Below are 25,466 nucleotides of genomic sequence, written 5' to 3'. Positions count from 1 at the left end.
GACCAGTAAAATAAAAAAGCCGAAAAATAATTTTTAGTGTCCGAAACGCACAGCAACAGAGCAGCTTGAAAACTTAGAGAGAGAGAGAGACACACACAGAGAAGCTTGGTAGCTTTTGCTTTTTCGTATATAAGCTTCCATACCTCAATTTCGTAGAGAGAGAAAACACCAAAAAAGCTTCGGAAAGGGGTAAAAAAATTTCCAAGACTGCTTTGTTCGCTTCCTATTATCGTCTTCTCCAGCTCAAAATTCAAATTACTTTCTCAAAATTGCCGTTGAAACTCCAAAGCTACCAGTCTGCTGCGCTCCGATCTGACTCACCGAGTCCGTTTTTCATTGACTCGGTCTCGTCTCGGATGAGTTAGCGGAGGCGATCGCTCAGTACAATCGATATGGTAACTTGAAGAAATAATATGAAAATGATTATTTTCTATCCGTGGTTTGTTGTTTAGTTGATTTGTTTGACTCATTGATTTGCTAAGTCCGATTATGTAAGTTTTATTTGGATTTAATCTTTAATTATAAAACTTTGAAGAATCTTTTTATAAGCTTAGGATTTGATTTTCTGGTATTGAGTTTGTAGCCCAAATTATGTTGCAATTGCAAAGACTTGAATGCTTAATTTATGCTTGGTAGAATTATATTGGTTTCGATGCAGAAACAATTTGCAAAAACCAAATTTAGTGAATATGAATAGGTAGTTATTATGCTGAAAAGTAAAACAAATAAAAGGATTTAATTATTGATTTAGATGCTAGTGATAATATAGTATTGTCTAGTAGACGCATTGTGGTGTAAACAATCAACTTTTAGTTGAGAACTTAGTTTGCTTGCGTTTTACTCGGTAATCAAGTGATATGTTGAAGTAGATGTCGGATGGGGAATAATATCTTTACCAAAAAGAAAAGGTTCCATACAAACTGATGTGGCAAGGTAATTTTGAAATTAATGAGAACGCCGTTTTACTCAATTAAATAGGCTTTGTTATTTAAGAAGGATTTTTAATTCTGAATGTTCATTGGCATGGCAACTTTCATGCGTAACGGTTGTTGGTTGCCTCTCATTACATATTAGAAATGGAACTTTTGGAAGCAGGGGTGGTTAGTTGTACCATAAACTGCGGGTGTGGCTTCATAGCTAGCACCAACTCATGAAGTGGAAGATGTTATAGTGGTACCCGTGACAATGTCGCTGTAATTGTGAAGTTTGTATCAGCCATTTCTGATTCTAGTCAAACCTTTTTTTTTTCTTCTCTTTTTGGTTATGATCTTTTTTGGGTTTGAAATCTTTGAAGAATCTGTTGCTTTTTGTTTTAAATGCTCAACAATCATGGCGTGCCACGAACCCAACCATGCAGTCTAGTTAGATTTATAGTCTGGCCGTATTACATTCTTCACAGACTTTTTCCAGTCACCAGTATATGAGATTAGTATAAAATCCCTCTTGACACTTTTGTTGTCTTCTGAAGAAATTTACAACCATTGAGTACATTATTGATTCAGCTTTTGGAGCTAATTTTTTCAAGATGCTTTCCAATAATTTTGATGAAATACTCTGGACAGCCGTGTTATTTGTGGTGGATATGATTATGTACTCACTCATACAGGGTTTACTTCTGAATTTGATTCCTATTCTTCCTCAAAGAATTTTTGTTCTACTTTTTGGTGCTGGCTGTTCTAAGAGTTCTGTTTTATTATGATAGAGATTGCTTGTTACAAAACACTTCATTTCATTTTAGAAAATCCAAAATATAATTTGGAGACAGGGAATATAATAGTTCATGATCCTTTTGATTAATGTTTCTTGTATATCTGTATGTAAGTATGTTGCGTATGTGAGTGATAGTTTCTTGTGTTTCAGTAATCCGTACGTTGTGTGACAGTGATAGTTTCTCGTATTTCATTTTATCTATTTCCACGTCTAATGTGGTTATGTTTGCAGGCTCCATCAGTTAACATTATTGTAGGTTCTCATGTCTGGGTTGAAGATCCAGCAGAAGCATGGATTGATGGAGAAGTTTTCCGAATTAATGGCGAAGAAGTTCATGTCCATGCCAAAAATGGGAAAACAGTGAGTCATATTTGATGTATTTGTTGTGTCTGTCTTTATATTTTGTGATGGGAAAATAGGTTTTTTGTTGATTAGAAACTTCAGTATAAAATGAAATTGGTTTGCTAGGCAATCCAATTCCAATTTGGATGCTTCCATGTAATTCAGATATTTATATGGCTTGAACTTTGGCTCAACATTCATTTAGTCGTTTAAAGTGGAAATTTGATGTTTAAATTAATCATAAAATCTTTATGCATTATGACTTATGATCAATTTAAAATCTGTAGGTACTATAATTTTCACTGTCTGAAAATCTGGTTGCAGGTTGTTACAAATATCTCAAAAGTTTATCCAGAGGATACTGAAGCTCCTCCTGGAGGTGTAGATGACATGACAAAGCTGTCATATTTGCATGAACCAGGAGTTCTGCACAATTTGGCGACCAGATATGAACTTAATGAAATTTATGTAAGATACACAATTTTATCTGTCAGATCGCAATTGCACACTGAAGGAGTTTTTGAAACAAAACGTTTTTGACAATTTATTGTATTATCCTTGTATATCTTTCCAGACATACACTGGAAATATTTTGATTGCAGTAAACCCATTTCAAAGATTACCGCATTTGTATGGCACACATATGATGGAACAATATAAGGGAGCTGCATTTGGGGAGTTAAGCCCTCATGTTTTTGCAATTGCGGATGTTGCATACAGGTAACTTAAATATATCCTGTCAGGTGCAATATATCTTTTTTTCTGGATTCTCCCACTCTCACTTTTTCCCTGTCATCTTCTTACTATTTCGGCATTATATTTCACAGAGCAATGATCAACGAGGGAAAGAGCAATTCAATTCTGGTTAGTGGAGAGAGTGGTGCTGGTAAAACAGAGACGACAAAGATGCTTATGCGGTATCTTGCATACCTTGGAGGTCGATCTGGTGTAGAAGGGCGGACAGTTGAACAACAAGTTCTAGAAGTATGATGAAACTCTATTCTGGCTTAAGGATGTAGTTCCTCAATATTATCTTGAAACTTTATTATAGTTTATATGTTTAAATGGGATGTATACTGTTACCTGAATGGTTTTTCTGGTTGATTATTCACAGTCCAATCCAGTTCTTGAAGCATTCGGCAATGCTAAAACTGTCAGAAACAACAACTCTAGGTGAGTTGTCAAATGTGTATTTTCAAATGAATGACATGTCCAACAGTATGGAGGTGTATTCTAATGCTAATATAGGAAAGGGTTTGTCTCAAGATTAATGAAAACTTTTACTGGCTGCTTTGTTCTGGTTTGGAGAACTCTGGGTTCGTCAGCACCCACCATTTTGATATATTATTAACCTTAAATTATGCTACATATGATATCCAGGAAGTTGGTATACATGTTTCATTTTTCATAGAGTTTATTTTACTTTCTCAGTGTTTTTCTGTTTACACATTGCAGTCGTTTTGGAAAATTTGTTGAGATCCAATTCGACAAGAATGGGAGGATCTCTGGGGCAGCTATAAGGACTTATTTGCTTGAAAGGTCTCGTGTCTGCCAAATTTCAGATCCTGAAAGAAACTATCATTGCTTTTACCTTCTTTGTGCCGCACCACCCGAGGTACTTATAGTCAATTTTGACATCGAATGTGCTCAAATGTCTGCACACACCCATTCCTCAATAGTATGTTATGCTGCCTATACTTGTGAATTGTGATGATAAGCTATAGTTTATTGTTGTTTCTTAAAAAAATTTCAGGAGATAGGAAAATTTAAGTTGGGAAACCCTAAAGAGTTCCATTACTTGAATCAATCCAGTTGCTATGCACTGGATGGAATAGATGATGGTGAGGAATATCTTGCAACCCGAAGGGCTATGGATGTGGTTGGGATCAGTGAGGAAGAGCAGGTTAGTGTTCCCAGAAGTTCTAAGGTAAAGTTTGTATGTGGTGTTGCATTCAGTTTCAATAATCTTCTTTTTTCTTTTACAGGATGCAATTTTTATGGTGGTAGCTGCAATTCTGCATCTTGGGAATGTTGAGTTTGCAAAAGGAGAGGATATTGACTCTTCTGTCATTAAGGATGAGAAGTCTAGATTCCATCTTAATACAACAGCTGAGCTGCTTAAGTATGCCCTTTTTAACATTCCCCGTAGTGGATGCATTTCCAATCTTATATTAATGCTTGCTTGTTAATGCCAATGACTGAAAATTATGCTTTATTGTAGGTGTGATGCCAAGAGCTTGGAAGATGCTCTCATTAAGCGTGTAATGGTAACACCAGAAGAAGTCATCACAAGAACTCTTGACCCTGTTGCTGCATTGGCTAGCAGAGATGCCTTGGCTAAAACTGTTTACTCACGCTTGTTTGACTGGTAATGTGACTTCCTGACTACTGTTTCTGTAGTATGTGTTGTGTCCATGCATATGTAACCATGAACATCTGTTGTAATATCTAGTATCAAAAGTTGAGTTTGTCCACATGTGTTCTAAGTTTCTAATCACTATTGTGGTTCTAACAGAATTTTCATCAATGTATACAGGCTTGTGGAGAAAATTAACATCTCAATTGGTCAAGATCCAAACTCAAAATCATTAATTGGAGTCCTTGATATATATGGGTTTGAGAGTTTTAAGTTCAATAGGTAAACTGTCAACTTTAGATATTGTTTGCAATGTAAAATTTGGTCTTGCAGCTGACAAGTTACCTTTTAAATAGCTTTGAACAGTTCTGTATCAATTTTACAAATGAGAAGCTGCAGCAACATTTCAATCAGGTTGGCAACCTTTGGCATACTTCCCACTTCCTATTTTTCGTACTAGTTCTGTTCAGTCTTTAACCAAAATCATTTGGTAATTGCACATTGCAGCATGTCTTTAAGATGGAACAGGAAGAATATACGAAAGAAGAAATCAATTGGAGCTACATTGAGTTTGTTGATAACCAAGACGTGCTGGATCTGATTGAAAAGGTGATATATTGTTGCTGTATTTTTGTTGTTATCCAAAATGGATAACATATTTTACTTGATTACAAACTAGTGTTTAAACTGAAAGAATAAAAAATTTCTGGATTTTTCTTATTCTATTACACCTAAGTTTATTTATTTATTTTCTCAGAAACCTGGAGGAATAATTGCACTTTTAGATGAAGCCTGGTATGTAGCTAATATCTGCTTTTTTTATTTTTGCTTTTATAAATAGGTTTGATGGAATCCGAATTCTTATCTTCATAAGATGTTTACTTACTCTAGTTTTTTATGTGTATTACTATCCTCTTATTTACCATGCATTGATTTTATGAACTACTTGTTCTTGTGTCATTTAAATTCTTCCTCTTGGTTGGACTAAAGTTTGTTTGATTGCTTCACACAGCATGTTTCCTAAATCCACACATGAAACATTCTCTCAGAAGTTATACCAGACATTCAACAACAACAAGCGCTTTATCAAACCTAAGCTTTCTCGTACTAGTTTTACCATATCTCACTACGCAGGGGAGGTATGCATGTTTGGGCTGTTATGCATGTCCAGTTCCTCTGTAGCATTATGTAATTTATGCTAATAGTTCACCAATTTTATTCCAGGTAACTTATCAGGCTGATCAGTTCCTTGATAAAAACAAAGATTATGTGGTGGCAGAACATCAAGATCTGTTGACAGCCTCACAATGCCCTTTTGTGGCTGGGTTATTTCCTAGACTTCCAGAGGAATCATCCAAGTCATCTAAATTTTCATCCATTGGATCACGCTTCAAGGTATCATTATTGGAATCTTTTCATGAGCTGTTTGAATTGAATCAAATATACATTTCTATTGGCTTTAGCTAACTTATTTTGCTGAATGATTAATGCTCTATGTTGATCCCATTGTTAGATGTCTTGAAAAACAAAGTTATGGTCAATGTCAAAATTGAGAGGGATAAATATTACTGTAACCCCAAGATAAAATATATGCTTTTTGGCACATATGACCTAGTTTTGGTGAAGATATTCTTTGTGTGCTATATGTAACTCAGGTTCTGTATAGAAAGTAAAAGAACATCAAAGCAACCAGAAATAGCATATCTGACCTTGGGTACAAAATGATGGATCCATGCAATAAACCTTCCATCTGATTTGAAGGCTGGGCAGTACTTGAGTAAAAATCATCAATATCTGGATGTGTGATGCAATAAACCTTCCATCTGATTTGAAGGCTATGCAGTACTTGAGTAAAAATCAACAATATATGGATGTGTGATAAACATTTTTATGGTTATAGAGGTCTTAATTACATGTTGTAATCGCCAATAAAACCAATATATCACGGAACATTTTGAACCCTTGTATAAGGCCTGGACAGCACAAATAAATTCATTGTCTCATTTCTCATACTACATTTGTGATGGTGATGGTACAGTAATTTTTTATTCCTTTCCCTTGGAATTCATAATTTATGTTTAATTCACCAGTTAAGGAAAAACGTGTTTCTCTCAGTTTGTGGATTGTAGTGTTGTAGTATCAAAAAATTGGTATATGCTTTTTAGATTTATATTTGTGGCAGTCAGTGGGAGTGAATGCCATAAATCTAATCCAGAAGTGAGTTCTTATTCTTGGAGAAATAGTCACGTAGCAGGATGAATTTTGACTCAGCTAACATTCCGAAGTTTGATTTGTTGAGCACTATTTACTCCCTGAGTCATCTATAAGAATTAGTATGATGACTTGTATAACTATTTGGAGCATGGAGGACGTTGCAGGACACTCCATTCATGGAATTGTCTGTACACGACAGATTTGGATTAATTTGAATGTTCAGCTATGTCCCATTAGAACTAAAATTATTGAAGTTCTGTTATGTAACAGTGACTGAGATTCTTTTCTTGAAAATGCAGTCACAACTTCAGTCTTTGATGGAGACCTTGAATTCAACAGAACCTCACTATATCAGATGTGTGAAGCCGAACAATGTCCTCAAGCCTGCTATTTTTGAGAACTTTAACATAATACAACAATTACGCTGTGGTGTGAGTATGAGCTGCAGATATGTTCTTCTTGTGCTTCATTTATGTTGTATAACCTGCAAAAATTATCATTTGAAATCCTGTGTTTCTGAGTAGCTTTAAATAAGTCTTTATTACTTGTTACAGGGTGTTCTTGAGGCGATTAGGATCAGCTGTGCTGGATATCCCACCAGACGTACATTTTATGAGTTTCTTAACCGCTTTGGGGTTCTTGCTCCTGAAGCTTTGGAAGGAAAGTAAGTCCACATTTTTAACTTTGCTAGTCCTTATGCCAGGTGAAATATGGATATATGTTTTTTCATAAGGGCTAGTATAGATACCATATTTATGAAAAGTGTTACTGAATCGTTTTTTACTTTTTTCTGAGCAGCTGTGATGACAAGGTTGCATGCCAAATGGTCCTGGACAAAATGGGATTGACCGGTTATCAGGTGATTCAAATTGCTATGTTCATATCATCTTGATGATGTTACTTAGCTTTGGCAGTTAGCCATTACTGTACCAACCCAGGTTGTGGGCTGACATCCCTGTCCTAATAGGAGTTGGGAGGGGAACCTGATCGACCATGCCCATGCCCATTAATAGCTTTCTGAAATTCCTGAGTGGTTCCTAGTGGTTACTGTTGTCATCTTGATGTTGCTTGTGTAACCCGTCGTTTGAAGTTTCCAAATATATGTTATTTATGTCTGCATAATTTGCTTGATTGTTCATCATTTGCTAAACATTTTGTCAATGGCACTTATATTCAAATGTCAAATTTTTTTTCTCAACCTGCCTTTGCAGATAGGCAAGACAAAGGTCTTCCTAAGAGCTGGTCAGATGGCTGAGTTGGATGCAAGAAGAGTAGAGGTACTTGGAAATGCAGCCAGAATCATACAAAGGCAAATCCGTACGCATATTGCACGCAAAGAGTTCATTGCAATACGTAAAGCTGCTATTCAATTGCAATCTTATTTGCGAGGTATCATCTTATATTGCCGTTAAATAATGCTTTAATACCTTTTGCTTATTGATCAGATTGGCATTGATCTTGCTCTGAAATAAAGCCATGCAACAGTTAATCCATACATTGTGAAGATGCTGAACTTTGCATCATGAAACTTTAAAAATAAACAAACATAGTGCTATAATTTTCAGTGTTCAAAATAAACAAGTGTTGCAAAGACCAATGAAATAATTTTGATGTACTTGAATAGATCTATGTATGTGTGATGCACAATGTGTGCATATGGAGGTGGAGGTGCTGTTTTCTGGTTGTATTTTTTTTGGGGGGTTTTTTTTTTTTGAGGGGGGAGGGGGGGTTGGGGAGCGTTAAACTAGTGACCTGGAATATTATAATTGTAAAATAACATAAAGCTAATGTATTTCATAAACAATATGCCTTTCTCAATCACTCTGAATTCAGAATAGGAATGTATTATCCCTTGCCGTGGAATATATGTTATTGTATTTAGTTGGTTGTTTTAGCCCATTGTAATCCATATTATAACCACATTCTTTGCTTTTATATAGGTTTATCTGCTCGTGAACTTTATGAGCAGCTCCGACAAGAAGCAGCAGCTGTCAAGATACAGAAAGATTTCCGGCGATACATTGCCCGGAAATCCTACTTGACAGTACGGTTGTCTGCAATCACATTACAGACAGGGTTGAGGGCGATGACTGCTCGAAATGAATTCAGATTCAGAAAGCAAACTAAGGCTGCAGTTCTTATCCAGGTCCTATTCTCATTCATCTCATGATTGGATTGTCTTAACTTTTAGAAGGAAATCTAAAAACTTCTAGGTGCATGTTGCTAATTTAGTTTCCATGATGCACTGGAAGCAAAATAGTGCTCCTTTTCGTGTAAGTTGTTTTACAGAAATGAATATTGAATGATCGATCTTTATTTGTTGCTTGCAGGCTCATTTGCGCTGCCACATAGCATATTCATATTATAGGAGTCTCCAGAATGCTGCAATAGTTACTCAATGTGGGTGGAGGCGTAGGGTTGCTCGGAAAGAGCTTAGAAATCTCAAAATGGTTTGGATTACAGTCCTTAATGTGATTTTGTTTCTGTACTAAATATGCATCATACATAATGTGTAATTACAATACGTTTTAAACTCACTCAGGCTGCAAGAGAAACAGGGGCCCTAAAAGAAGCTAAAGACAAACTAGAAAAGCGTGTGGAAGAACTTACATGGCGCTTGCAACTTGAGAAGCGATTAAGGGTAAATATATTTTTATAATATCTAGTATGCTTGATCTTGTTAGTTGGTGAGGCCAAGTAGATCACAATTTTAATAGCACTGTAAACTAATTTATGCTGGGTTTTATGGCAGACTGATTTGGAAGTGGAAAAAGCCCAAGAAACTGCTAAGTTGCAAGAAGCTTTGCATGCAATGCAAATACAAGTAGAAGAAGCAAATGCCAGAGCAAGTAGAGAACAAGAAGCAGCTCGGAAAGCTATTGAAGAAGCACCTCCTGTCATTAAGGAGACTCCTGTCATAATTCAAGACACTGAAAAAATTGATTCATTGTCAGCTGAGGTGGACAGTTTGAAGGTGAGCTCTAAATTGGATGATAATTGCTAAGTCTCCCCTGATGAAGTATCTTCTCCTTTGAGTTCTACCAGAGTAACAATAATACTGTTGCATTTTTCAACTAAACCAGTCAAATAATAGTAGATGTTGATGATTGACTTCATTGCTGTGTTCAGTGGAGGTCATGTCTCTCTAATGCGGACAGTTACATTTAAGACCCAACTGGTTGTGCTGGTTTGGGGTTAGGACTGTCAAGTGGCTCAGTTAGCTTGAAGCCTGGATCTGTTTGGGCTGAATATTTTTAGCTGAGTTTATTTGAATTCGGGTTTGGCTGATTTCAGATAGAGTTTTTAAGATCAAATTGAAGTTTGGGAAGATCTAGGATAGGTCTAATTCAGTCCGATATAGGCCCAACCTTATATATATGTGCAATTTTTGTTACAAAGGGTCAAATCTTCACACTTGAACTCAGCACAAATCCCGATGAACCAAATTCGATCTAAAACTTCTGGCCTAAATAGTGGATCGGGCTGAGCTTGGGGTCAACCATTTGCACCTTGGACTGGGCAGGGTCGGACCTGGCTTAGCCCATTGACACTCCTAGTTGGGGTTTGTTGCAGGTTCTTATGTTACATTGGAGTCATAGCTTATTAGCTTATATCATTTCATGAGAACATAATGATGATGATGATTGACCTCAAAATTGAACCCATGTAATATGATGACTTAATGAGGCCTTGCAACTGTACAGGCCTTGCTGCTATCAGAAAGACAGGCAGTAGAAGAGGCCAGGAAGGCTTCTATCGATGCTGAGGCTAAAAATGCAGAGCTGGTCAAACAACTGGACGATGCTGGCAGAAAAGTGGATCAGCTTCAGGAATCTGTACAGAGGTTTGAAAACACTAGTGATAATGGAGCCTTTAATTATGTAGTTTTGCTATAGAAATGATTCACTCTTATAATCTGCTATCAATTGTCACCTTGACACACTATTCCCTTGCCTCTTTTTTCTTGATATGTGCACTTCTTTGTGTTTGTTTCTTTATGTACAAAACATCTCTCTCTCTCTCTCTCTCTTTCTCACTCACTCACCTTCTTCCAAGTTCCATGACACTGTTTTACTGTGAAGTCATTTTCATTGGAGTTGATTTATTTTTCATAATTCAGGCTAGAGGAGAAACTTTCTAACACAGAGTCAGAGAATCAAGTACTTCGTCAACAAGCACTGACAATGTCACCGACTGGGAAAGCTCTATCTTCAAGACCAAAGACAGTGATTATTCAGGTATCTATTGAATTTGAGGTCATTACTCCATATCGATTTACTTGCATTTTCATTTAAGCTCATTGGATGAGTGTTTCTTGAAATTTGCAGAGGACACCAGAGAATGGGAATGCTCTAAATGGAGAAGCCAAGATCACATCAGTAAGTGGGCGTCATTGCTTCTATAAATGAAAAGTTGATATATTTTACTTGTATTGCTTATGGTTTCCTATATGCTTCAGGATATGACTCTTGCCATATCAAATGCACGTGAGCCTGAGTCAGAGGAAAGACCACAGAAATCTCTCAATGAAAAGCAGCTGGTAAGTGGCTATTGGCATGCCCTGATGGTCTTTCTTTTTCTCTTTTCTAATTTGTTTATCGCAATCTACGTTTTATTTTCAGGAGAACCAGGACTTGCTGGTCAAGTGTATATCACAAGATTTGGGTTTTTTTGGGGGAAGACCAATTGCTGCTTGTGTTGTATACAAATGTCTTCTTCACTGGAGGTCATTTGAAGTGGAAAGGACTGGCATTTTTGACCGTTTAATTCAAACTATAGCTTCAGCTATTGAGGTAAGTCATTCTTGGTGGTTTTTAGACATCCAAGTCTGCTTGTCCAAACTTTATCATACCTTCTTGATACACTTCACTGAGGACAAGTTTCAAATACTCTTTAACATGCTACTAGTGCTGGTGAATTTACTTCCTCTGCAGGTCCAGGATAATATTGATGTATTAGCCTATTGGTTATCTAATACCTCAACTTTATTGTTGCTGCTCCAACACACACTTAAAGCAAGTGGAGCAGCTAGCTTGACACCACAACGGCGGAGAACAACATCAGCATCTCTTTTTGGAAGGATGTCTCAGGTACGAAGCATTTACATATACATATATAATAATTTAAGTACCTTTTGTTTATCTGGTGTGTGATATTGCTTCTTATCCTTTTTTTTTCAACCCATTTTTCATTTTTACCCTTGTCAATCTTAGGGATTACGGGCTTCTCCTCAAAGTGCGGGACTCTCATTTCTTAATGGTCGAGGACTTGGTAGACTGGATGACTTACGGCAAGTTGAGGCCAAGTATCCTGCGTTATTGTTTAAGCAGCAGCTTACTGCCTTCCTTGAGAAGATATATGGGATGATGAGAGACAATTTAAAGAAAGAGATCTCACCATTACTCGGATTATGTATCCAGGTGGCTGTTAACTTCATTTTTTTTTTTTGCATGCACTACAGTTGGTTTTACTGTAGCTAGAAAGAGAATGAAGCTATAATAGCATATAAATTGTTTCACAAAGGAATTATAGAAATCTATTTGGTTTAATCCAGCAACATTTCATATAAGTACAGTCTATCCTTTAAGATTGTGTAAGTTCAAGCTAAAATTTTGTTAGTTGTTTCTGGTTCTGTGGGAAAAAAATGTTCTTCAACTGTGTTCCTAGAATCCATAGATATTAGTAAGATAAGAAAGTGAAGGAGTTATGTCTCAACATGCTACACAATGACCCTCAAAGTGCTAAAGATTATTCTTGTTAATAGTAGTGAAATTAACAATTTTGTCCTTGTTTCCCTGAAATAACTTGTACAGTTGTACGTCATCTGTGTTTCATAGTTGTGGATATCCTCGTTAATGATGGGGATACTATCTTGGATGACAGGCAAATTTAATTGCTTTCTCTTTTCCATACAATGCAGGCACCGAGGACATCACGGGCTAGTTTAGTGAAAGGGCGTGCCCAAGCTAATGCTGTTGCACAGCAAGCTTTAATTGCTCACTGGCAAAGCATTGTGAAAAGCTTGAACAATTACTTAAAGACAATGAAAGCCAATTATGTGAGTTATAGTTCCCCAAAGAACATCAAAAGTTGTGATTATTCTTGTAGTGAACAGTACTTTTATCTTATATTGTCTGGAATTACACAGGTGCCTCCCTTCTTAGTCCGCAAGGTGTTCACTCAGATATTCTCATTCATCAATGTTCAGCTGTTCAATAGGTACATCCAATCGATTTCTCTTTACTCGTGTTTTTCTGTAACAAACACTAACTTTCTCTAAAGTTTATGTGGCATCTTTTTCAATCGTTTTCTGCAGTCTTCTTTTGCGGCGTGAGTGTTGTTCATTCAGTAATGGGGAGTATGTAAAAGCGGGTTTGGCTGAATTAGAACAGTGGTGCTATGAGGCAAGCGAGGAAGTAGGAACTATACAACTCTTTATGAACTTTATTTTCTGCATTCTTTCATGTCTTTACCTTAAATCTTTTTTGTCTACAGTATGCAGGCTCAGCTTGGGATGAATTGAAGCATATTAGGCAGGCTGTTGGGTTCCTCGTAAAATTCATGCCTTTAATCTTTCAATTGCAATAACTGGTAATTATCAGTATTGCACAATGAGCTGACTAATTTTTTTTTTTTTTTTTTATTTCTTAAAAATTCAGGTCATACATCAAAAACCGAAGAAGACTTTGATTGAAATAACAAAAGAACTCTGCCCTGTGCGTATCGCTTCCATTGAATCACTCATTCTTAATATTGGACCTTTTTCTTTTTCCTTGTATGTTCTCCTCCTTCTGATGTTATTGCTTGTGGCTTCCTCAGGTGCTTAGCATACAGCAGTTGTACAGGATCAGTACAATGTACTGGGATGACAAATATGGTACACACAGTGTGTCTTCAGATGTAAGTTGACTTCAAACAGGATTGAATATATTGATCTGTGTGATCCATCATGCGTATTTAACTCGTGGCCTCTGTCCTTGCTTCTTGCCATTCTGAGACTGAAATCTTTGTTTTCCTGATGACAGGTTATTTCAAGCATGAGAGTTCTGATGACGGAAGACTCCAACAATGCTGTAAGCAGCTCTTTCCTATTAGATGACGACTCAAGGTACTCATCCCTGATCCTCGAATTACAGTGGATTTTTGTATTTGAATAACCCTCTGCAGAATTTTATCTTTTTGCTCATGTTCTATAAATTTTAATGCAGCATACCATTCTCGGTGGACGACATCTCCAAGTCAATGCAACAAGTAGATATAACCGACATTGAACCTCCACCGTTGATTCGTGAAAACTCTGGGTTCGGGTTCTTACTGCCCCGCTCTGAGTGAGTTTCTGATCATGGTCTTTGATGCTCAAATCATGTTCTCATGGTTATCTCCTAGACACACAGCACATCAATTGATGTGCTGAACCTGTGCATACAGTCATTGCTTGTATAGTACTTGTTTTGTGAGCTCACGCCATCTATCTTGGTTTGATGGCTGGGTCTGTCCCTTCATTCTTTCCCTCTCGTTTTATCAACATGAGGGTATTTGTTAGAAAGCCGTATCACAATTTATGTGATGTTGTGCCTGGTAACAGGCATTGGTTCCCAGTAGCCTTCTTGTTTGTTGGGTTTAAGGTCGCGTCTACTGGTTTTTGAGTGAAATGCTTTTTGTAGGTCATTATTTTCATTTGTTGTATGTGGAAGCAATTTGTAATTAAGTGGTGTAATGTTTTCTTATTTTATTTTAAATATTAGATGGAAGCCCATGTATAACAACAATATAGATTATAAAGCTATTGGACTTTTATTTTGTTTTGTATCTTCTTTTTGTCTCGAAATTCATTTCAAATTTATTCCTTATTTTCAGTTTAGGTTTTTGCGTTTATTTTATTTACTACCATCCGAAAGATGACTATTCTTTTCATGTAATTTTTGTTATCTCAGAGAAAGGGCACTTTAATAGCGTCTGAAAAGAAAAAAAGGAATATACAAAGAAAAATTGGTGTAAGAAGTAAGAACTCAAAAGCTTAATGCATCAATGGCTGTGCATTAGCTGCTAAAATTTAGTACGTTATATGTTATCCACGGTTTTGAGTTCTATCAGCTGAGGGGCACTAAAGGTTGTATACGTGTATGTTACTTAAAACATGTTCATAACAAAAAAGTACGTGCTTAAAACACTAACTTGGTCGATAAAGGTTTTGGACCAGAATTCGTGAAGAGTTTATGGCATAGACTCCATGTACCCTCATTTGATCCATATAAGAAAGGAGAAAGCGTTAACCAACTTGACATTCATTATTTTCAAAAATTTTGAGTTTCAAACATTCATTATTTTGCTTGGCCATTTAAATTAGAAATTTTGCAGAACCAAAAAAGTAAAGGAAGTGGGTGGTCTACACAGTACCACAAAAGGTCTAAGAGAGTTCTGTTGTTGACAATGCTTAGTTCTATTTGAAAATTCTTCCTTCTTTGAAAATTTGTACATAAAACCAATCATTGCCTATCAGTCTGGAAAACATATAAAATTATAAACTTCTACAAGTAAGCTAGGAATACAAAATGAATAACAAAATGTATGATTGTCGTGACTAAAGTGGATAATAATACACAGCTGTTAGGACTGGCATGCCTAAGCAGAATTATTGGTCTCTTCCTCATGGTCTAACGCTTGATCTTGCTGAGTTTGCATTGGTTGCACTTCTGTTTTCTTCTTCTTCTCCTTGAGAATCACTTGCTTGGGCATTACCTCTAGCAAAAAACTTCCTCCATTCCATGCAGATGCAGAAACCTTGAGCAATTGGAAACCTACATGCAACTCATATGACAAGAAGATAGGGACCGTGAGTGCCATGGTTGCCACAGTAAATAAGGCTTGGAGCAGAATGAACATAAACAAGCGATTTTGATCCCCAAGCAAACCACTTAAGCGCCACCACATATTGTTTGCTTTCTGTGCCTTCTTTGAGAGTTCCCTGTCCAAAATGAAATCATCAGAATAGGGGAAAAAGAAAGAACATGAACCAAAATGCAGGGGACGAGGAGGAGGATAGAAAACCTGTAGGAAGTCATCACTTCAGGATCTCTTAACAGCCTTTGTCGACGTAAAACATCGACAATGAGAAAATACAAAATCTGCCAGAGGGTGTAAGCAAACAAGGGCACCCAAAACAACCATGTCCATAGGTAGGATTTGTTTTCCACATAAGGCCATGAAGCTCTGCGAGAAGTTCCTTCTGGATGCATGTCTGCGAAAGTTGCTGGATCCCACCATCGAACGGTGAAGAAAACTAGGCCTGAAAAGAAACCTATTTTGTCAGGGGCATGATGGCTTTAAATAGCAGATCACCACAGACTATGCAACATAAACTCAACCTCTGTTTTGAGAGAAGCTCCGACCTATGTAATACTAAACCCTGATTTGGAGGTTTGAGTTGCAGCCCCTGACTACCAACAATTGATTTTCCTATATTTACAGACCGTACAAGCAGTTTAGTACTATTTCTACTTCAATTTTTAAAGGCCTTAGTATTATTTTCTGCTCAAGACTTGTTATCTACATTCTCTAAGTTCATCAAAACTAAAGCATGATCCCCTTATCTGGTTGGATCTACACTACAGTTTCTATATAAGACTGTTGTAGGCAATTTTTATCTATTATCCAATTTGAATATATTGTATTCAATTTCCCAGGAAAAAAAAATCATTACAAAATTTTATACTTCAATAAAGAGAACGTAAAAAAAGGATGGACTCACCAGGTAAAAGATGTATGAGGACACTAACTAGTTTGTCAAGAGAACTAAAAACCAAGCTACATCGCCAAACAATCAATGCCCATGCTAATGGCCCCTGCAGAAGCATTTGAAAGAGTCAACAATTTTACAAGTGAATCATTACTTCTTCACAAATCAAAGTACTCGAAATTTTTTTGCTTACCTCAGCAAACGAGAAGCAGACCATGAAAAACTTTTCATTCCTCGGATAAAGAAGGAGGTCAAACAAAAAGATCGTGTTGGCATAGTAGCAAAAGTCCTAGGACAAAGAAACAGTTGTATCACTTCTTCTTTATCATCTTTAAATTAATCCATAGGAAGTAACAAATAAGCGAAAGATCCTAAGAGCATGACGGTTATCTAGAAAATCTTGTTTGAAAGAGGTGTAACTAAAACTGTCAAAGAGGAAGCAGAGACCAACTGTTTGAAAAAGTTCCACCAAGCATTCAATTGGATACATTAAAAATAACATATTAAAATTCCTTCTACCATCTATTAGGTATATTAGAACATGGAAATTGGCTAGCGTGAACACTTGGTCACTACTCTTAATTGCAAACTTAAAGTTAATTTCTCTCGTCTCCAACTTTTTATGTGGTATTCATTTTCCGTGTTCAAGGTGAGATACAATAACAAAGAGGAAAGAACAAAGTCAATTACAACACAACCAAACTTTTGTCCCATTACACTTCATAAATTACTCTACCCCACCTCTAAAGCCATATTTTCTGCTTCGACTACCTCAAGCCAAATCAATTTTCCCATCATCCTGGCAACACCCATCAAATTTGTATTGTAGATGGCAAAACCACCCCATATGATTTTATTCCTGCAACTTTTTCTCAAATGTATATGACCAATAATCAATTTATCCATGCGCACTAACAATATACTATCAGATTTCACATCACTACCATATGTCCATAGCTCAAACTCCCATTGCATAATGAACAATCTGATATTAAAATTAATTGAATAAACAGGTGTATTTAAAGAAATCTATAGGAATAACTTACCAGAAGATAGTAATGCCATTTCTTGAACCGATAATATATCCACCGAAGCGGAACAAATATGAGATAGAACAAACAATATACATAGCGAGTATCTTGGGGTCCTGTTCAAGAGAAAATTTAATGAATAAAAACAGAATGGAATTTTTGTTCTTAAGAGACTAAGAGAGCAATAATTGCTATCCATTTTATCAATCAGAAAACTTTACTCGCTCCCAAGAGGAAACAAAAGCCACCGAACCCGAGGACCCCCACAAGATACGTCACCTAATCAAGAAAAAAGCAACTTATATTATAAGAAACCCAAATGATAAAACGCAAATTACCAGTTTACACAATGATACAAAGACAATACATAGTATTGAATCAATCACATCAAAATTGGTTTTACATAAAAACTGAAGCACCTACCTTGTTGATGAATTGTTCATGTTCTTCAGCTTGTTTGGCGAGCTTAACAGCCTGTTTAGAGAGGATCTCCTTGGTCTGAACCGCTTGTTTCGACAAAATCTCTTTGGTTTGAGCCACTTTCTGACAAACCAAACATTCCCATATCAATAAAAACACAAATAAACACCACCCACAGTTCAAAAACGCAACCCACAAAAAATTAAACACAACCCACAATTCAAAACGGATCGAAATAACGAATTATGCTACTACAAAAAAGGTACCAATGGGTCATACCTTGGATCGATCTTTGAGTCCTTGCTTCACTCTCTGAAACGAATCCCCATTTGTTTCCTCCACAGGCTCTTCATTGTTGGACATATTTGCTATTCGAAAGCAGTCACAGAGATAGAGAGAATGAGAGAGAAGGAGAGGGAGAGAAGGAAATTGAAGGTGGAGCTTGGTATATAAATATAATGACACAAAAATCTGTTGAAAGGAATGCTCTCTCTGCTTCCACGCACAAAAGAAAAAGAGGTTTCGAACCTTTTTTCTATGGTAACTTTTTACGTTTCTAATTGCGATTGCAATTCATGGAAGATGCTCTCATAACTTCTTTTTCAATTTTTACCCCGTATGGAATGGGTTCACATGAATCTCGTTTAGTGATGGCAAAATTCTCCGCTTCAGAAAATATCTGTAAGGATCCGGCCCGATTAAGAGAGTACGGTAATATCATCTCCTCTTCGCTTGCCCCATTTACTCATTTAATACAAACTCGCATACCCATTTAATAAAAAAATATATTATATAATTATATTTTAATTTCTTATCTTAATTTTGTTGTATTTAAAATTAAAGCTTAATTATCGATTTATCATCCAAAACTGTAACTTATTCTCACTTTGTCACCTGAAAGTTTTTTTTGTCTCAGATTACCACCTGTAATTTACATCCGTGTCTCATTTTACCTTGTTCAGTCAACAATTCCGTTAAAATGATAACTTGGCTGTTAATGTTGACGTGGCGTGCTGGATGTGCGCCACGTGTCACATTTTTTTTTTTTTTTCTGATTTTTTTGTATTTTCCTATTTTTATAAACTTTGAAAATTAATTAAAAATAGCTCCGAACTTAGAAAAATACACGGAAAATTCCTATTGACTTGTCTTGACTAGTACTAATTTATTATGAAGTCAAAATGCCAATTTTCCCTCTAAAAATTTCCAGAAAATTTGGAAAGTCCAAATTTATTTCTAGAAAATTAAAATACTCTAGACTCTTTGGAAATCCATAGAATAATCTCCCGAACTCCAAAAAATATGAGGTCTGACCGTTAGTCTTTTAAAAACTAACAATACCTTTGTCGTGAACACTTGCTACCCAAAAGACCTCTCGGTCTTAGAGGAAAATAAATTTCCCTATAAAATAAATTCTAGAAAAATTCTAGAATTTCTGTAAAGTCTTGAAATACTTCTCTAAAACAGGCTTTTGGTAATTTCCAAAATATTTTTGAGAATTTGTCCAAGAGTTTACGAAAATTCTAGAATTTATTTAATATAGGGAAATTTATTTTAATTTTTTAGAAATAAATTTAGACTTTCTAATTTTTTTGGAAATTTTTAGAGGGTAAATTGGTAATTTAACCTGATAGTAAATTAGTGCTAGTGAAGACGAGTCCGTAGGAATTTTTCATGTATTTTTCTGAGTTCGGAGCTATTTTTAATTAATTTTTAAAGTTTATAAAAATAGAGAATAATAAAAAAATTCAAAAATAAAAGCAAAGATGTGACATGTGGCGCACATTCAACGCGCCACGTCAGCATTAACGGCTAGGTCATCATTTTTAACGGAATTGTTGACGGAATAAGGTGACACGGATGTAAGTTACATGTGGTAATCTGGGACAAAAAATCTTTCAAGTGGCAAGGTGGGAATGAGTTACAATTTTGGATGGTAAATTGATAATTAAGCCTAAAATTAATGGTGTTTTTTTTTTATGATTTAATGTTGTAATGTACTATAATGAATTTTAATGTGTTTCATCTATACTATATTATGTACTAGCCTCTCGCGAGTGTGAAGCGGCTCTTTCTATTGCGCAAACACCAATATGTTGGCAAGCGTAATTTGTTTAGAGGACTGCTATTTGTACATATTTTTTTTTTCTTTTTGCACACCTTTTCTAAAAAAAAAAAAAAACCCAAAAAAGATCACCTTGTCCCTCTTTCTCTCTCTTTCTTCTCCTTCCCTCACCCACACACCCCATCCTCATCTTTTTTTTTTTTTTTCTTCTTCTTCTTCTTCCCCCCACCCCCACCTGCACCTTTCTCTTCTTCCTCTTCCCCCACCCCAACCACCTCCCCCTGAGCCTTCCCCTTCTCTTCGACTCCTCTCTCCCCGTCGTCCCTCCTCTCTCTCTCTCTTTCTCATTCCATCTCTCCTTTCGCTTGGCAGACAGCCAAAATCTTCACACAAAAAAATTGCAAGGGCTGGACAGACACAGAGACAGGGAGAGAGGAGAGGGGGAATGAGAGAAAGAGAGAGAAGAGGCAGAGAGGGAGTGGGGTGGTCGCCGGCGGTGGTGGGCTTCGACGATGGTGGGTTGCTCGGTGTGGTCGGGATGAGGTGTGTGTTGGGTGTTTGTTTGTTTTTTTTTTTAGGAGGGTGTGCAAAAAGAAAAAGAAATTGGGTATAAAGTCTTTTTCTATAAGTTTTTTTTTTTTAGAAGGTGTGCAAATAGTAGCTCTCTTTGTTTAATAGGCTTCTCTTATTATATTCTCAAATCACAAATACAAATAAACTTAGTTGTTCAACCCAAATGAAAGACCCAAAAAAAAAAATTGAATATGTGAAATTAAGGGGAAATCAATTAAGGAGAGAGAATTAAGGAAAATTAATTAAGGAGAGAGAGGTGGCAAACCAATTCTTATGGGCAGGAAAGTAAATTTGGGAAACAGATATCTGACAATTGGATTTAAGCCGAAACGATCTTAGTCATTCGGACCCGGAAATAAATTTTAGGATTAAAAAACCGTTATGTTTTATTATATAGATTTATGTTGATTTGGTATGTTATTAATAATAATAAAAAATAAAAAATTGGGGCTCCGAATACCAACCCAAACCCACCCCGTGGCCATCCCTAAATTCTCATCATATAAGAGAATTGAGAAAAAAAATTACAAGTAGAAAAAGAAAAAATTGGTTGTAATATATTTTTTAATAATGAAAACCTTCCGATTTATTGCTTATTAAGTATAAACAATATTGTTAGAGATGTAAAATCTGCACACTAAATTATATGTTAAATAATGTGTCATGTGCCAATACTTTATATAAATAAATGAGAACTCAAATTAAATTCCATCATTTGATAAACACTATTTATCACATAAATTTAGTGTGAAATAACCCCTTTTAATACCAAAATAGTTTTAGAGTTGAGAGTAAAAAAAGTAAGTGGTATTAAAAAATAGAAAATTAGGATTAAATACTAAATCTCAATAATTTTTTGGTATAGCATGAAGACCATATAATATTTCAATTGAACTACTAAATTTAAATATAGTTTTTTAGATTAAGTCACAAATATGTTGGCCCTTTTGATTTGAGCCTTTTCCATTTGACATTTTTGTCCTTTGACCCACATATGATGGGTGTTAGTTAAAATTTATAAGGTTTTGACAAAATTGCCCTTCAAGCTTTTAAATTATCTTAAAAATTTGCTAATGTAGTCTCAACTTCATATTTAGTTGTGACTGTACGACACTCACAACTTCAAATTTAGTTGTGACTAAACGACAGTCACATCTAAGTTGTGAAACAGTCACAATTAAATTGTGACTTGATTGAATTTTTTTTAGAGAAATAATACTATAATATAGTATAAATAGAGGTCAAAACAATACTTTTACTCAAAATAATACATAGTATAGTAGTGTGAGTTGTCTCTTTTAATTTACCAAGACAGTCACAGTTAAGTTGTGACTGGATTGATTTTTTTTTTTTTAATACAATATAGTATAAATTAATGTAATATTTGTGATGTAATATTATTTTTATTTTTTTATTATAGTGGCATGTGATGTAATATTTGTAAATTCTAATACCTTTTACTTTATTATTTTGTTTGACTTTTCAACTAGTACCTAATTTAAAATGCTATTTAATTTTGGTACCTAAACCAAAAAGTAATTGAAATTTAGTAGTTAAAATCAATGGACCTATTAAAAAAAGGTTATTTCACAAAATTTCCCCACTCTAAATGAGAGCAAGTGAAAACAATTGACTTTATTTATTAATTACTCCAACAACTCATTATTTATCTATTTAGAAGAGAAGTTACTTGATAAAATGTCTTAAAAGAGATTGAGACATAGGCAAGAAAAATAAGCTCATTGTTCTTCCACAAAGCCCACAAAGAAAAATTTTCTACATCCACACTAATCATACATCAGAAATTCTAAAACATAAGGAAAAGTTTTTCTCGACCAAAAAAAAAAAAAGAAAAGTTTTTCTTTCAATGGTATTTATTATCATGTTCATTTGTCCAAATTCGATATTTGTCAATTTTATTGACGAATGATGCTTGGTCCAAACTAAAGACTTGCTACATGTCGTTCCAAACGGCAACTCTTATAAAGTTTGCAGTCAGGTTCTGCCACGTGTAGAGCCACGTGGTCTGCTGGAGATATCACAACGTATGCGCCCAATGTCACCCTTTAAGTCTGAAAATGTCTACGCATGAGATAGCTACTGAATTGTTTTAATCCCTATTCCCTGCAGTGTGCACAGCCCAAAAAAGAAAACAAAGGCATGCATGTGAAGGTTCCTAGTTCTTGTGGAATAGTAACTTTTCTGCTAACTACATGGAGTTGCTGATAATATCGATGTAACATTTTACCAATTACCAAGAATGTCGATGTAACATTTTACATCGATCGGAAGGCTATGATCTTCATTTTTCATCCCTCCAACTAACTAACTCTTAAGGGTTTCAAAGTAAATATCTTTAATCAAACAATCTAATATATTATGCTGCATTAGTTAACAAAAGAAAATGATCTAATAGTCTTAGTTGATGCATCAATTTAGATGATACTTCACATATATTGGCAGCTTGTTGGATATGTTAAGTTCTTTGACTACATATGAAGAGCCCAATTCATTGTCACGGGCTTGTGCTGGACTTTTTCTGGGCCTTTCCTTTTGCTTATGCATAATGTTCCTCGCAAATAAAAACAGGCCTATCTAGTGAGCCAAACAGTTCAGAGAAGGCTTCATCATAGTATGGTCATCAATGATATCACCCATTCACTTAAAACACTATAACAGTAAACTTACTACTTATAAACTTCGGAATGAACAATAAGCTTTAGCTCAGATGACATTTCAGTTGAAACAGATCGATCAAGGTAAACTTAGGGTTTGAACCTTACTTAAAAAATAAAATAAAAAGTTGTATCTCCATGATGTTATGAGTATAATTAAGTATAATGAAATGTGCGGAAGTGCATATATGCAACTATATATGCTAGCACTAACTCCTAATCATAAGGCCCGTGGAGGCTATATACATGCCCATGGGAATTATATAATTAATTTGTGAGATTGCATGCTGTTGTCAAATGCTAATAGTTCCCAATACTAAGTATTGGGTTTAGGGTTTCATTCATTTGGTCATGTTTTTGGAACTCGTTCATAGCAATTATGGCTTGTATCAAGCATAATTTAAAGGGGTGATATATAATTAAGTATATATATATATTGTGTTATATTGGAGGAACATGCTAATATGCAAGGCTTGCTGGCTTTTGGATATGTATATAAAATTATATATCAACATATATATATATATTCATGCTGACCGGCCAAAAAAAAAACATATATTCATGCTGGTATAAGGAATATAAAATTATAAAATTTCTTTTCCAGAACACCATGAAGATGTCTTTGGGTGGTCAAAGATAGTGTGTCCTAAACCACTCCATTAATTGTTAAAAAATTAAAAATTGTTAGATAGTCAAACATCTTTATAGTACTAATTAAATTGGGTATAAGCTAGATGAGAGAAAAAAGAAAACCCAATGGCATAGTTCAATAATTTTTTTCCTATAAAAAAAATACTGCAGGAAAGTAATTTTAATATAATAATTAATAATTAAGTGTGTTTGAAGACTGAAAATGTTTGCATGCCAGTATGCCACACGTTTCTAACGTATGCAATGGCATATAATGAGATGGACAGGACCAACAGGGTGGCGCGTCATTTTAAATTTGTGAGTGGGTCATTGTGGTGCCTGGTGTGTTCTCATATTATCACATCTTATTTGAATTCTAAATTTCTAACAATAATAACAACAAATAATGTGCATGTCAGCCATTGCTTGGAAGCTTTGCTATTTGAATTTGATTGGAGAGAGAATTAAACTATTTAAAAGATTTAGAAAACTTGGAATTATATCGAATAAGTTTTATTAACATGAAAATAGGAACTCATTCGTGATGTAGATGTGGAATTAATGTAGAATGTACTTGAAAGAGCAATTTGAATCTCATGGCCATATATGTTGCTTATTCTCACATTCCACATTAATATTATATTTTTCATTCAATATTAGAGACAAATTCTAAAATTAAGAATCTAAGATAGCACATTGTGGGAGAAACAATAAATTATATCTATAGCCCAAATGATGAAGCGGGAATGTGAGAAAATAAGTTTAAAAAAATAAAATAAGCTAAGAGTTACTTCATTTTAGTATAAAAGAAAAGTCATATACATCGTTTTATTAGAATCCGACATACTACATAGACTATATATACTTGAATATTATTATTATTATTATTATTATTTTGTTCGGTCTCCAATTTTATCATCATATGCACTAAAGTTCCAAAACCAAGTGGGAATAAAGTTCTTTCAAAATAGAGATGCCTTTGATGTGATTTCACAAGGGAATTCAAATGTGGGTGAGAAAACAAGATAAGAGAATTCTAGAAAAAATTATATATAAGACCTCATGATTTACGGTATGTTTTTTAGCCCACCAAAAAGGTGCATGCATTCAAGTATGCAACTGAGAAAATTATACACGCATAACATTAATTAGATTTTTTTGTTTTTGTTGAAAATCAAAACATAGTGCCCACGTACCTTTAATTATGCTCATTAGCATACACATTATTATTTTATTTCATTAAACAAATTGTCTCAAATAAGAGGTCCAAAGTATTAAGGTATATTTTAATTGCTTTGCGTACAACATAGACACTTGCAAATTAAACAGGCTTCATTTTCTGAAGTAGTTAGCCAAACCATGTTAATGGTTATGGAAGCAAAGTGTTTCTTTTTTCTTTTTGGCCACTGGAAGCAAAGTATTTATAAAGGCATAAAAAACTAACAAGCAGTATTTTCACAGAAACCAAACGGGACATATATGCCTTGTTCCCCTTCATGCAACTCATTTTCTCCTTTCTCATACAAAAAGACAAAATATTTATTTTGGGCTAATTACATGGGTGCCCACAAGTTCTTGTGGGTATTTCATCCATCTTATTACACTTTATTTGTTAGTTGAGGAAATTTAATCACAATTAACAAAAACTAGGCCCGCATGGCATGGGAAATAATTCATAACTTAATTCATCAGCACTTATTGGATATATCAATGA

The 25,466-nt window shown here is 35.1% G+C and overlaps 2 protein-coding genes across 3 annotated transcripts; one reads left to right on the top strand and one right to left on the bottom strand.

The window, feature by feature from the left end:
* The first annotated feature begins 41 nt into the window (after nt 1-41).
* LOC147285125 (myosin-17-like) lies at nt 42-14,431 on the top strand. 2 transcript variants are annotated; one of them, XM_086243488.1, is made up of 39 exons: nt 42-395; nt 1,942-2,070; nt 2,377-2,520; nt 2,627-2,772; nt 2,880-3,036; nt 3,167-3,225; nt 3,508-3,667; nt 3,806-3,955; nt 4,038-4,174; nt 4,274-4,420; nt 4,589-4,690; nt 4,765-4,822; nt 4,916-5,017; nt 5,166-5,203; nt 5,421-5,547; nt 5,633-5,803; nt 6,922-7,053; nt 7,177-7,286; nt 7,421-7,481; nt 7,834-8,011; nt 8,563-8,768; nt 8,953-9,072; nt 9,165-9,263; nt 9,375-9,596; nt 10,327-10,466; nt 10,743-10,860; nt 10,951-11,001; nt 11,082-11,162; nt 11,245-11,415; nt 11,557-11,712; nt 11,836-12,042; nt 12,543-12,680; nt 12,771-12,841; nt 12,939-13,026; nt 13,118-13,174; nt 13,282-13,338; nt 13,442-13,522; nt 13,648-13,730; nt 13,831-14,431. In XM_086243488.1, the coding sequence occupies exons 1-39, from the start codon at nt 393-395 to the stop codon at nt 13,952-13,954; spliced, it is 4,581 nt and encodes a 1,526-aa protein (XP_086099614.1). In that variant the 5' UTR covers nt 42-392; the 3' UTR covers nt 13,955-14,431. The 2 variants fall into 2 exon arrangements, with proteins under 2 accessions (XP_086099614.1, XP_086099613.1); XM_086243487.1 differs by having other exon boundaries at nt 12,939-13,038.
* Nucleotides 14,432-15,032: 601 nt separating this feature from the next.
* Nucleotides 15,033-18,424, bottom strand: LOC147285124 (glycerophosphocholine acyltransferase 1). Its single transcript, XM_086244209.1, has 8 exons — nt 18,089-18,424; nt 17,813-17,932; nt 17,611-17,668; nt 17,405-17,505; nt 16,552-16,647; nt 16,371-16,464; nt 15,671-15,908; nt 15,033-15,587 (listed from the first exon to the last, which is right to left on the bottom strand). Exons 1-8 carry the CDS (start codon nt 18,170-18,172, stop codon nt 15,245-15,247), a joined length of 1,134 nt encoding a protein of 377 aa, XP_086100335.1. The 5' UTR covers nt 18,173-18,424; the 3' UTR covers nt 15,033-15,244.
* Between the last annotated feature and the right edge of the window lie 7,042 nt (nt 18,425-25,466).

Source organism: Dryas octopetala, chromosome 5, assembly GCF_963921425.1.
Source record: "Dryas octopetala chromosome 5, drDryOcto1.1, whole genome shotgun sequence".
Classification (NCBI taxonomy): Eukaryota; Viridiplantae; Streptophyta; class Magnoliopsida; order Rosales; family Rosaceae; genus Dryas; species Dryas octopetala.
The sequence above is the reverse complement of the archived record's forward strand: the minus strand, read 5'-3'. Positions and strand labels throughout refer to the sequence as shown.